At 37.7% G+C, this 14,272-nt stretch overlaps 1 protein-coding gene across 1 annotated transcript; it reads left to right on the top strand.

Annotated features, from left to right (window-relative positions):
* The first annotated feature begins 681 nt into the window (after positions 1 to 681).
* Positions 682 to 10,195, top strand: LOC148362713 (annexin A2-A-like). The gene is made up of 13 exons (XM_088340210.1): positions 682 to 824; positions 1,231 to 1,288; positions 1,356 to 1,449; positions 3,830 to 3,924; positions 4,008 to 4,121; positions 5,391 to 5,481; positions 6,577 to 6,656; positions 6,731 to 6,790; positions 8,634 to 8,727; positions 8,800 to 8,895; positions 8,976 to 9,034; positions 9,907 to 10,029; positions 10,098 to 10,195. Exons 2-13 carry the CDS (start codon positions 1,241 to 1,243, stop codon positions 10,155 to 10,157), a joined length of 1,014 nt encoding a protein of 337 aa, XP_088196336.1. The 5' UTR covers positions 682 to 824; positions 1,231 to 1,240; the 3' UTR covers positions 10,158 to 10,195.
* Positions 10,196 to 14,272: the final 4,077 nt, after the last annotated feature.

Genomic DNA, 14,272 nt, shown 5'->3' with positions numbered 1-14,272 from the left:
GTTTCTTTTTCTTTTTTCCCTTTTCATTTTTTTCGTTTTCTTTTTTACCATTCTGCCTGCCTGCTTTTTTTTTATCTTAACTCCTTTTTTTTTTTTTTTTTTTTTTTTTTTTTTTCCCTTTCTTTTTTACCCATTTTTTCATCTATTGTATTTAACTATTTCCATCTTTTACCCGAATCCCTGGCTGTTTTAAGAGGCCTTTATCACATAATAAATATGCCACTTGACATTGAAAACTGTGTTTTTTTTTAATATGCAATAGAAGAATTCTTAGTTTGGAAAGTAACTGTTTTTTGTCCTTTCATTAATGGAAAATATTTTTTGGGTGAATTGCAAACTACCCTAACAAGCATTGTGGGTTTCTATTTAAATCAAAGCAAACAAATAAATTAATTTTCGTGTTCTTGGTAAAAAAAAAAAATCCAAGTGGTTTTCAATTGTGATTTTTCTGTCTGTCTGTTTCCTTCATAAGAAAAAGTTGGGACCACAATCCACTTTTTCTTTTTTTTTGTTGACAATTTAATGTATTTTTGTAAACATTTTTTGGACAAATGTAATTTTGCAATAAAGTTATTCACATTTAGACACTTGAGTCGATTGGATCGGCATGTGAGACAATTGTACTGTAGTTTGACTTTGTCTGGAACAGCTCTGCAATGGCTTTTCAGCTCAACTGGGTGGAGTCAACAGCAGCAGTGGGTGGAAAGACGAAGAGTGGGAGGAAGGGGAAGTCCTCCCTGTCGGGCAGTGGCGTTAAAGCTCCACACCCTTTAGCCTGAAACATCAACAGGACTGCTCGGTTTCGTCCAACTGCTACAAGTTTGGTAAGTTTCACAATTGAGTTGAGAAGTGATTTAGTCGTAAAGGCTTTGAAAAAATCTGCTCATTCGTGATAGCTTTGTTGTGCAAAAGTGCTCCTGTGGAAGTTGTGTCTGGTGTGTCATTGAAAAACAATGCAGTGATCTCGCTTTACCTCCACATGTGAGACTGTTGTGTGATTTCATACCACAGCCCAGGGCGTGTCCAATGCATGGTGTCAATGATTAGCAAGTTGTTACGGCATTAGATTAATCACTGCCGCGGGTAATTTTTTTTCATCCACCCATTGTATTGATAACAGTAGGTCAAAGAATGTGATTACATCAGGAAACTCCACAAAGGCGTCCCCGCTCTGCCTCAGCAACGGGATTACTCCTGATTCATGATCACATGATGTGTCACTTTTTGCAGGGTGGTGAAAATGGCGATGGTGGCAGAATTTCTGGGGCAGCTCACTCTTAATAGCGAGGTGATTTAACATTTGCACCACTCCATCGCTTCACTGATTGACAGATGTGCTTTATTTTTTCCCACAGTCTTGTGAACCCAAGTACCCCACTGTCACTCCCGCTTTGGATTTTGACCCTGAGAAAGATGCTGCCAGGATTGAGACTGCTATCAAAACCAAAGGCAAGATATACTGTGGAATGTCAATTGGAGATCCTAGATTGAGTCCACAGTCGGAATTTTTGAGTCACAGTCATGGCTTTAAAAACCATTGGGAAGTGGTCCAAGTTTCTGACCTCAGTGTTGCCCAAAGCAACGTGCAAAACACATTCTAGAAGCGCCTGCAGTGAACCAGCTTTCCATTTTGTCTGAATAGCATTTGGTTTGTGTTGTTGTTTTTAATGTATATGTGTTGTGGTGGGAGGGGGATGTAGGTGCCAAGCTTTTCTAGATCATTTCCTTTGGCATGATAAAGACAATATTGTTTTATCATTCTATTTTAGTTCCAAATTGACTTATTGTTCTCAGCTCAGGGATGCTGCTGGAAATGTGAATTTCCCTTCGGGGATGAACAAAGTATCTATCTATCTATCTATCTGTCTGTCTGTCTGTCTGTCTGTCTGTCTGTCTGTCTGTCTGTCTGTCTGTCTGTCTGTCTGTCTGTCTGTCTGTCTGTCTGTCTGTCTGTCTGTCTGTCTGTCTGTCTGTCTGTCTGTCTGTCTGTCTGTCTGTCTGTCTGTCTGTCTGTCTGTCTGTCTGTCTGTCTGTCTGTCTGTGCAAAGAATCCGGGCTGTTGAGACATGACACACTGAGTGAAATAGTTGACAGCTCATCTCAAAGCTCCAATATGTACTATTTGACCAGTAGATGGCACTGTGTTGTCTGGTGCGAGCAAAGGCCAGTGACACACGTGGCGGCAAGATGTTGGAAAAACATGCCGCCGATCCAAAAAGGGATTTCATGGTGAAAAAGAAATACACATTCCTTGACCTATGATTTTTTTTTTTTAAATTAACATGAGTATTCAAATCAATGTTTTGTTTTTTGGGGTTTTTTTTTTTACGGATGAAAGTTTTGTTGCACCACCATGAGGCACAAACTATTACAGACTGTCCCTTTAAGTTTGCAAAATCAGCTGTGTCTTTGCTTGGCTTTGAGAGTAGCTAGCTGCTGGCATGGTAGGAGGAGTCAGCAGATTCCTCGAATTTGTATGTGACTAGGGTGTTTCTTGAGTAAAAGGAAATAAACAATACTTAATTTTTCAAAAGGTCTACAATGACTCCTAGCATCATTTAGCTTATTTAACTTATGTAATCCTAGTGTTTGTTCTGTTAGAAAAAGGTACTCGCTTTAAGAATTATTTACCATGTCCATAGAAACAAGTTATAAAGGTAAAACAAGACCAATCATATTCAAATTTGGCAACTTTTTCTGCAGAAGGTACATAATTTTTTTCATCTACAATAATTTTCTACAAATATTAGAAAAATATGGTAAATTGAATGAATAAAAATAATAGAATTTCAGGCAGCATGGCTGCACAGTGGTTAGCGCGTGTGCGGCACAGTTCTGAGGTCAATGGATCAAACCTTTCCTGTGTGGAGTTTGCATGTGCTTGCTTGGTTTTCGTCCGGGCACTCCGGTTTCCTCCCACATTCCAATACCATACATGTCGGGTTAATTGGCCGGTCCAAAGTGTCCCTAGGTGTGAATGAGCGAGTGATTGTCTGTCCCTGTGTGCCCTGTGACTGGCTGGCAACCAGTTCAGGGTGTCCCCTGCCCACTGCCCGGAGATAGCTGAGAAGGGCTCCAGCACCCCCGCGACCCTACTGAGGATAAGCTTTGCAGATAATGGATGGAATAGAATTTCAAAACCTTTTTAAGGACATATGATATTTTTACAAAAACTACTAAGACAATCATATGGCGGGGCAATTTTTTTTCACAAAAGAGATGGTAGACATTTTTCTTATTTTAAAACAAGTTTCTACTTAAATTTGAAATTTCGTATTTATATTGTACCGCCCAACACCTCAGTTGGGTTAAGCGAGGGGGCTGGGAATCCCCTCCTCTGAATCAATCTCCCGAAAAGAGTCAGAAATGACTCTAGCCACCTCCCACCAGGGGGATATGGCTGTGGTATTATATATATATATATATATATATATATATATATATATATATATAATATTGTACCGCCATGATGGTTGATTTACTCGCTACACGGAAGAACATAGAAACAAGCATAATGAATTATTTTACATTATGAATGAAATGAAAATGTATTTTATAATATTCGCAATGATTTAAAGATGTTTTACTTATTTTCCAACAGAAACAAGTTTAAAAAAAAGCTTCCTTAAAACGAGAAAAATGATCTGCCAATGGGGAGTGTAGATATCGTTTGCATATGTTTGAAACATGAGATGAAGCTGCCCATTCACAGGAAGACTGAACAAGATGTTAACTCTTTATTGTTCTAATAACACCAAAATTCCTCAATAATGAATTTAAATCCTTCTTTATCTCCCTGTAAGTGTGTCAATTCTTTTTTTATTTTCAGGTGTGGACGAGCAGACCATCATTGATGTCTTAACTAAGCGGACGTACTCCCAAAGGAGGGAAATTGCCTTTGCTTATGAGAGAAGAGCAAAAAAGGTTAAAGAAGTTTCTTGATCAGAATTGTGTTCTAATTATTCAATCTGGATAAGGTCTAATATGCTGCTGCTGTTGCCTCTCAGGACATGATTTCCGCTCTGAAGGGGGCGCTCTCTGGCTCTTTGGAATCTGTCATCCTTGGCCTTATGAAGAGCACACCCCAATATGATGCCTCAGAGATCCGAGGATCCATCAAGGTACAGGACACACTGCAATTTTCTGCGACACAGCCTTGTAGTGAAGGAAGTTTTTACTTGCGAGCATCTATTGAATTACCATATTCACCAGACTGTCAAGTACACCCAAAAACTCAAAACTGGCCAGAAATTTGAATTTATGCGCTTTATCATCTAGTCCTATTTATAATCTGGTGCACTTTATAAGCGGGATCGAATGGGATAATAATAAGACAATCGGATAGTAATGATAAGAACACTGACCACCAGGCTCCTAGGGCCATAAAAGGGTGTCACGTTTATAAAATATTTGATGCAAGAGGAATCGAACCCGGATCATGGCAAAGACAACGCTGTATCCTATCTTACATACATTTTGAATGTGTGCGGACATGCGTCTATACCTTTCAGGATTACAATTACAATTACTTCCCACAACGCCTTTCTTATCATTCAGTTCAGAATTTTGTGCTTTTTTTAAAGACTTTGCGAGTCGGCGATACAATACTGTACATCCGGTGGCCCGGTTCAATAATAAACTCAAAATAAAATTTAAAAAAAAATGTGTGATGATGAGATCATACTAAATGCCTATCATGTAGTTTAGTAGATAGGATAGGACCGGATGCACACCCGGTCACGATCTGATGGATGGATGGATGGATACAACGATCTGTTGTATCCATCCATCCATTATCTGCACCGCTTATAAACAGCAGGGTCGCGGGGGTGCTGGAGCCCATCCCAGCTATTTTTGGGCAATGGGCAGGGAACATCCTGAACTGGTTGCCAGCCAGTCGCAGGGCACACAGGGACAGACAATTGGCTCGCTCATTCATACCTAGGGACAATTTGGACCAGCCAATTACCCTGACATGCATGTTTCTGGAATGTGGGAGGAAACCGGAGTGCCTGGAGGAAACCCAAGCAAGCACGGGGAGAACATGCAAACTTCACGCAGGAAGGTTTGATCCCATGACCTCAGAACTGTGCCTCACACGCGCTAACCACTGCGCCGCCATGCTGCCCTGTCGCATCCAATGTTATGCAAATGTGATTAGTTATATATTTCGACTGATCAATTATTGCCCAAACAATGCATTTTTTTTTTTCTCGAGCTGCCCGAGTCCTTACTGTGATTTTCAATTCCACGTGCCTTATGGTCCGGTGCGCATCTATATGAGACGATATTACAAATGGTTACTTTTGGGGGAGTGCACCTAATACTCCAATAGTCTTTTAAGTGCAGAAAACACAGCTTTTCAAACAAGCTTTGGACGTTCTTTTCAGGGCCTGGGTACTGATGAAGAAACGCTCATTGAGATTCTGTGCTCCCGCAACAACTCTGAGCTGCAGGAGATCAAGCAAGTCTACAAGGAGTGTGAGTAAGAAACAAATTGTGAACACATGTTTTTTTTCCCTCATGGAGAATTTTCCAATTCGGAGCCAACCTTGATGGTTGTGTTCCAGGCCAACTACATTAAATTGCATTCAAAGATGTAGAGTGCATCTGGGTTAGCAGGTTTCAGGAAATTCCTACAGTGTTTGATACAATAAATGCAGCACACATTGGAACCTGATTAAGAACAAACTTTTTTGCTGTTTTATGATTATTTGGGTATGCATGAAGTGACCATAATTACTATTTTAGGACCTTTTAGTGCTACGTTTATTTTTCACAAAATGTCAAACCATTTAAAGAGTGTATATAATGTATTTTCCCATCACTGGCGGTAATTGACTGGAAAATAGTGATAATTGAAACTATATGTTGGATTTTTTGGAATATATTTACTGATTCAATGGTTAATTATTTAAATCATATGAAAAAAGAGCAAGAACACCAAGCTAAAGCGTTTTTTAACTTTCTTGATTCACAATCTACACTATTACTTGCTAGTTGCTGGTGCTATGCAAGCAAAGTGATGCCTTTTTCTTACCTATTGGGACACCAACGTCCCAAGGATTAGGCGTCATTTTGCCAAAGTAAATATTTTCAACCCACTGAAAAGTTATTTTTATACAAGATGCCATTGCTCTGTGTTTCACTGTTCTAACACATTCCCCAAAAATGAGATACAAAGTTGTTTCAGTAACGTTTGCACAAGGGACATATGCCAGGGCGGCATTTTTATCTTAAATTTCCTTTTAAGATGACATATATGTTTTTTTTTTTTTTTTTGCGTTGGATTTAATTAAATAACAGTGCGACTTATACTCCAATATTGACTTATATATGTTTTTTCCTTCTAATTATGCATTTTATGGCTGGTGCGCCTTAGATTCCGGGGCTACTTATAGTCCGGAAAATACGGTAATGTCATCAGATTGGGAAAGAATCAGGCGATTCTTTGCAATATTGCATAGATGGGGAAAAAAGCTATTCTAGTAATATTCTTTCACGTAACTGAAAAGACAGATAAGGGTCAAACATGGTATGCACATTTTTGACCAAGTCATTCTGGTTTTATTACAGTGTTCAAGAAGGACTTGGACAAAGACGTTAAAGGCGACACTTCGGGAAATTTTGCCAAGTTGCTGCTGGCCCTGGTGGAGGTGGGCTACCACTCGATTACTGCCGTTATGTTTTCCCTTCTGTCCTTTTCTAAGAACTAACGTCCTTCTCACAGACCAAGCGGGATGAGCCGTCCTCTGTGGTGGACTATGAAAAGATTGATGACGACGCCAGAGTGAGTCGCAAAAAAACATTTTTGTTTACACTTAAAATGTTGTGATTTTTTTTTTATTGCTCCGATAATAAAATATGTTAAGCAGGCTTCATAAACACCCTTGGTTCCTAATTGCCAGACTTAAGAGGAGCCTAATTAAAATAAATGTAATTTCCGAATGACTTTCCAAAGGAACATGCTATCATTTGTCATTTTCCCAATGTCAATTATTTCCAACACTATTTTTAATGAAAACATTATACTGTAATTTCCAGACTATATACTGCACTTGACTATTCGCCGCACCCAATATTTTTTTTTTTACAGAAAGAAACAACGTTGTATATGCATAAGCCGCACCTGACCAAGTATAAACGTGAGATAGTCACAATGGAAGGACGGCACACAGAAATAGTTTTTTAAGTTTTTGGGAAAAGGCACCGAGAAGCAGCAACACAAATGACACAGCAGAAAACACAGAAGAAACACAGCGCTAATAGGGCTGGCTAATAAACACATACTGACTAATTTTAGTGAGTCAAGCCAAAAGAGTGGGTTCTCTCTTAAAAAAAAACAAAAAAAAAAAGCAAGTTTATCCATGCTTCAAAATAGTCTCAAGTCAAGTTTTTTTTGTAGTTTAAATAAGAAGTGGTGGATCATTTTTTTAAAACGGGACGTGATTTTAACAGGCGTAAGCGGTAGTTTTGCATGTAAAGTTTTAGTGTTGGCAAGCCTGTGTAGCTCATAAGGTGTGCGTTACAATAACCTCCTGTAAACCATTCAAGAAGAAGAACCAGCATCCTGTAATAGCAGCAATCACAAATGCAACTGTTACTGATATTTAATGCTTTCATTGATTAAATTACCAATATACGTATTACAATTGATTACATTTAAACCGCATATCTGTAATGTTGGTCTTAAGTTAATATCAGCATCTGAACAACATTAGTTAGATTTAGTCTAAAGAGACAACAAGTAAAATTTTTATTGCATTAAATTCCTGTCTCATGCTTTTTGGGTGGTACTTGTGTGCTGTGTCATTGCCTTTCTTAACCAGTGTATTTATGATTTAATAGTTCACAAGGGCCCACGTTCATCACAGAACTTGCTTCTTCAGTTGTTTCTAAAAATGAACCAGATCGATGCGTTTGAATTTAAAATGTACACAATTTTCGCCTGGGGAGTGTGACCCCGATCCTTCCAGACCAGTGGTTCTTAAAGTGGGTTCAATCAAACCCTCGGGATTCGGGGAGTCAGTCTCAGGGGTTCGGTGGAGCCTCTGCTGCGGAAGCCAGGACACATCGATTCATCAGGTCTATATGTAATAACATTCCTTAGGTGGCCATCACTGGCTGAAAAATATACACATTTTGTTATACACTTAAAGTAGGGTTCGGTGAATGCGCTTATGAAATCTTGCAGGGTTCAGTACAGGAGCTGCCCTACTTACGAACGAGTTGAATTTGTTTGTAAGTTGCTTCAGTGCTATATTTTGTATGTTTAAGGTTTATATAAGTATGCTTAAGGCTTGTCTGTATTGTTTTGTACTAAAAAATAAACATTTCATAAAATAATATGCTAAATAAAGGTAAATGTAACTTACTTTTGGAAGATAAGTTTCAAGAGGTCCTCCTCTGTGGTAAAAAGAGGCCGAAAAAGGCGTTACGACTATTTTCTCAACCGCTTACTTATAGCTTCTTTGTAATTTCTGTAAAGCACTTTGGCACACTGAAAGGATTTTTGTAAAGGGCTGTATATATAAAGTACATTTACTTCACCCGCAGCATTGAAATTGTTTGACAAGTTTCAGCTAATAGTCCGGAAATTAATCGTTATCGTTTTCCGATGTTTTATTGACCAGAGACTGTACGACGCCGGTGTGAAGAACAAAGGAACGGACGTGGCCACCTGGATCGCCATCATGACTGAGAGGAGCGTCCCCCATCTGCAAAAAGGTTATAATACATTTTGTTTTTTTCTTCAATTGGAACTTAAAACAGCTCACCCAATGTCTGATGACTTGCTAGTGTTTCAGCGGTACAAAAGTTACAGCCCCTACGACATGCAGGAGAGCATCATGAAGGAAGTGAAAGGCGACCTGCAGAAGTCTTTCCTAGCTCTGGGTACTTCACTAGCATTGAATATGTGAATCCCTTTACAGGATTATTTGGAGGATTTTTAACTTGTGGATTTCCCCCCCCAGTGCAGAGCTTTGAAAATAAACAACTGTACTTTGCTAACAGACTCCACGACGCCATGAAGGTAAAATGGATAGAAGAGATTTCAAGTTAAATTGAGGTGTACTTGAATTTTTTTTTTCAGAGAGACTTTTTCTGCCACACACACACACAAAGAATGCCATATAATAACGTTGAATGATAATTTTAACTTGTTTTAAGGTGTTATTACATGATTTTACTATGCAAACAATAAACTTATATTAGCATGTAAAATATTTACTTTTAATGTTTTATGTGATGATTGAGATGGAAAATATTAACTGTTACAATGTTTTAAATATGACCCATGTTCGATTGAAATAATATACTAAAACGAGATCAATTTGTGTACAATCATATTTTTTAACATAAGTTTCATATTCTATTGTAATTATGTTAAGATGTGAAATCATGTAAAAGTAAAATGTGACTTATTTATGCATATAGATATAAAAAACATTTTACATGAGTGTTACGTTTTCACATGGTTGGATTCATATTTTAATGAAATGGTTAACATGTAAAAACATTCGATTTAATGTAAAAATGTGAAAATTATTCATTAAAAAGTATTTAAAATGTAACTCATGAAAGCCTTACCCAACGTCCAACAAAAGCCCTAACCTTTGCTCCAAATCCCTAACCCTAGCTCAAACATTTAGCCAACCCTAAAATACAAACTCACCAAATAAATTAATAGCGTGTTGGCGGTGATTTCGGCATAGCATTTAATAGCATTACCAGCACTGGTGATTAATACCAACACTGTCCTCTGGATGGCAGCATAACACTAAATATAAATCAAATAACCTTTTGTTGAACATGGTTACTCATTTTTCACTGATTTTCATCTTTAAATTTGCACAACGGAACAAATATAATGGATTCACATGTTTACACTGCCCTTTTGGTCAGAGTAAAGGAGCCAAGGAGAAGGTAGTGAGCAGAATCATCGTGTCACGATGCGAGGTGGACTTGAAGAAGATCTGCTCGGAATACAAAGCCCATCACAGACAATCTCTTCAGAAGACCATCATGGTGAGTCCATTGCTGGATGACATCAGTGTGTTGTATTACTATTTCGATTTTAATTACTCTTTGTACAGGAACACACTAAGGGAGACTACCAGAAGGTTCTGCTGGGACTCTGTGGATCGGAGGAGTAAATTCTTGCAACTTGACAAATAAAGAAAACTGGACCTCACATGTTCAAGCAGCAATGTGTTTTGTTTTTGCCATTATTAATATTAGTGGGCAAAAAAAATCTCAATAAAGCAGCACATCATTATAAAACCCTTGCTTCTTGAGACTCTTTGTGATTAAGGGCTATACAAATAAAAATGACTTGACTTGACTTACCTGTAGTTTCCCCAAGACCCTAGTGGTTAAGGGATCAACCAACCATATATTGAATGGTAAGTCCACTCATGGGTGACGTCATTGTCTTGCATTACTATTTTGACCATATTTACTCTATGCAGGAACACACTAAGGGAGACTACCAGAAGGTTCTTCTGGGTCGATGTGGATCAGAAGTGTAAATTTCTTCGACTTGGCAAATGTGGGAAACTGGACCCCATATACTGAGGTAGCAATATAAAGTTAGTTTTTGCCTACCTGGGTTGTAGAGGCACCACTTCCTGTAGTGTGTCTTGGGCAAGTTAGATTAGATCCAAAATCATTGGGGAGTAAACGATTTAGCTTAGGCCTTTTTGATTTGTATTCACGTGATACAATACGCATTGTGTGGGAAACTGGACCCATACTCATACTCAGGTATCAATGTATTTAGTTTTTGTCTACCTGGGTTGTAGAGGCACCACTTCCTGTAATGTGTCTTGGGCAAGTTCAGCCAGGCATCGCCCATACCTCTCCAGGCCAATTTTCACGGGTAGTGGTTTGCTGGTCCACACGAAACGGAACCGGTTTCCGTGGTTACCAGTAGCGGGAGAGGCCTCCTTATCTGACTCAGCACCTTCATCATATTGTCACCTTTGTTTTTTAAGTGTAAAGTGTCATCCATGTCTTCAACCGTGAGCTGACTGTATAGGACAATAATGAGACTAGATCCAAAATCACTGGGGAGTAAACGATTTAAAGTAGGCCTTTTTTATTTGTATTCAGGTGATACAATACGCATTGCAGCACTTGTAGTCTCCATGCTTTCCTTGGAAAATCAAAGGTGGCAATGACATTACATCTTTTGCTTTTGTGACACATTAACATTTGAAACTTTGTGCAGTGTGTATATTTTTCTAACTATTTTTAATTCTTTGATGTATTTAAATGAATACAATTAATTATCAATCACATAAACAAGATCTAATTTTTTTGTTTTTTTGGTTTGAACAAATTTATTGACACTAATAACAAAAAAAACAATCATGACAATCACAACAGCAATGAAGCACATTCACAATATTATGTTACAATATGATGTTATTACCAGCAAACAAGTGAGGATTTGAACAACCCCTCTCGAAAATCCTATTAGCAATCAAGCATATTCACAATTTCATTATATGACATCTTTGTTAGTGTCAATAGATTTGTCCAGGCCAAAGTTGATTGGCCTGAACAAATCCCCCGACACCAACAACAGAAAACAATTATGACCAACACAACAGCAATCAAGCATATTCACAATATTATATTCCAATATGACGTTTTTAACAGCAAACACAATGTGAGGTTTGAACAACCCCTCTCGAAAAATATATTAGCAATCAAGCATATTCACAACTTCATTATATAACATCTTTGTTAGAGTCGATAGATCCGTCCAGGCCAAAGTTGATTGTCCTTGGTCTGAACAAATCCACCGACACCAAAACGCCAAGCTTTTTTTTTTTTTTGGTTTGAACAAATTTATTGACACTAAAAACAGAAAACAATCATGACAATCTCAACAGCAATTAAGCACATTCACAATATTATATTCCAATATTACGTTTTTAACAGCAAACACAAAGTGAGGTTTGAACAAACCTTCTCGCTCATTAAATGAATTGATATCTAATTTCATGGCACACACTATCCCTTTAATATAGAATCTATTTAATAGCAATTCACCATTCCTTTAATTTTGGGTGACTGGTTTTAAAATGGACACTATAGACAGCCAATACTATTATCATTACCTCATTCAAGTGTAGTATATTCACCAGGTATCAGTATTCAGGGTTAGGGTTTTATGAATGAAAAATAAATGACCGTCTGCTTTCTGCTCAGTCTGGTGGACATCACCAGCTTTCCATACCACAACAGAGCCAACATTAAAAAGACTCTTCTCACCCATCCACCACAACTTTGACAGTAGGTTCTACCGATCTCTTAAACCAAGGACTGACATTTTTTCCCGTCCAGGGCTACCACCATCATAAACAAGCGCAGTTCTATTGAAAATTTCGTATTGTGAAGGGAAAAAATATGTTTTAATTTCTTATTTATGGTGTTTGGGAATTTGGTTGCTATTAAATGTTATTGCACTATTATTACTATGCACTGAGATAAGTCCAAGCACTACCTTGTAAATATTGTGATCTATCCTTTTCTATTTTAAGCCTTTATTACGTGTTTTCATAATGGTCAGCTTTAAATTGTTCCATTAAAAATACATAGATAAATAATCGGATAAAATGGTTTTATTCAGAAATAAAAACATAAATAAATGAATACAATTCATATTTGAATGTATAGAAGGAAAATGGAATAAAGAAGCACATTACAAGAGACTTGCGTCCTACCTATAGTTTCTTCTTACATCCTGAAGAGGGCGGCATTGTAACTTTAAAAACAAATGTTTTTAGTGAGGCCTCACACAAATGGATGCGTCCGCATCGACATTCGTTTCCATTTATATTATAGACTGAAAACCGCATTCGTTTATAAACACATTAAAATCGTATCAAATGGTAAAAATCAAAGTATTTTATATCATTTCAATGAATGCGGATTTGATAGATGCGATTGCAAATATTTTACATTTTACATAATTAATAATGCATAATACACAACACATTACATGCAAAAATGTAAAAGAAGGTACAAATATCCTTCCTTTTCCTCCTCTCCGAAAATGTATGACTATGATTAAATCATTAGTGTGTTTTTCCGTGTTTGTTTGGTGCTAATATTTTAATTAAAAATGTTAATTTTACCTCCGGCAAAGACGATTTGCATAGCACTAAACAAGCGTATATACACTGCTTCTGCTGTTTAGTTTGCGGTCTCTCAGGAAGAAAAAGCAGCACAGCGTTATCCAGGCATTTCTACTGAAGTATATTTAAAAATATAATTACAAAAAAATATATTTAAAAAAAAAAAACATCCCCAACAGGCAACTCGACTTGTGCTGAACACAGCGATGAGGAAGAGGAAGCTAGTGAAAATAAGTCCTGAAGATCAAACACTCTCGTTTATATTTTATTTTCAGAGACTAAATCAAGTTTCCGTCAGTTTGTTTGGAGGGGAAAGGGGGCCTAAAATTTTAACAAGCTGCGTGATTTATAGTCATTTTGTAATAATACAGATGAGAGCGTTAGCCCTTTGTGACGCTTTATGTTTATAGGCAATAAGAGAATAATATATAGCATAAAGTAAGCTAAAAGAGTATTTTTCGTGGAGTGTGTGTGTGGGGGTGGGGATTTATGCAGCAATATGCCTGACAGATTAATCACTCCATCATAAAGAGGAAAGTACCGCCATATTTCCTCCTTTTTTATATGGATGTACAACATGCTGTTCTGCTCAAGGCCGGCCCTTGGGGACCCGGTGGGCGACCCGAGGGGAAGTCGCGTCTCAATTTACTGTCCCCGAAGCTGACGCTTCATCATTCAGACAACTTTAACCCCATGAATGTCAAACAGCTAGCGTAGACGCTAACGTTACCGTAACATCCGCAGTTTGGTCCCCCCAAAAAGTCTAGAGGGATCATAATCTCGTTTCCCATCGTCAATGGGGTATACACAAAAACGCACCAACTGCAATCTATTTTATTAAAAATGGATATTTGACGTCTCTAGCCATCAGTGGCAGTCAATGTTATCATCTATGGCACTGGTTTTCAACTCCTCTGACTTAAGGACCCACCATTCCACCCTAAAAACCAGCTTTGACCCTAACTAGAAAAAAAAATCCACTTCTCAAATGTATCCAATACACCTTTTTTTTTAAAACCCAAAAGACTTCATGTACCATACCCCTTAAAACTGCTTTAAAATAGCCAAATACTAAAATGAATTCAAAATATTAATAAAGTGTGTCCCTAAACATCAATATT

Source organism: Urocampus carinirostris, chromosome 7 (assembly GCF_059441175.1).
Source record: "Urocampus carinirostris isolate Australia breed hairy pipefish chromosome 7, RoL_Ucar_1.0, whole genome shotgun sequence".
Classification (NCBI taxonomy): Eukaryota; Metazoa; Chordata; class Actinopteri; order Syngnathiformes; family Syngnathidae; genus Urocampus; species Urocampus carinirostris.
The sequence above is the reverse complement of the archived record's forward strand: the minus strand, read 5'-3'. Positions and strand labels throughout refer to the sequence as shown.

Coding starts and splice junctions, on each gene's coding strand:
- LOC148362713 (XM_088340210.1), top strand. CDS start 1,241: ATGGCGATGGTGGCAGAATTTCTGGGGCAGCTCACTCTTAATAGCGAG. Junction 1,450..3,829: donor GACTGCTATCAAAACCAAAG/GCAAGATATACT, acceptor TTTTATTTTCAG/GTGTGGACGAGCAGACCATC. Junction 6,791..8,633: donor AGATTGATGACGACGCCAGA/GTGAGTCGCAAA, acceptor TTTATTGACCAG/AGACTGTACGACGCCGGTGT.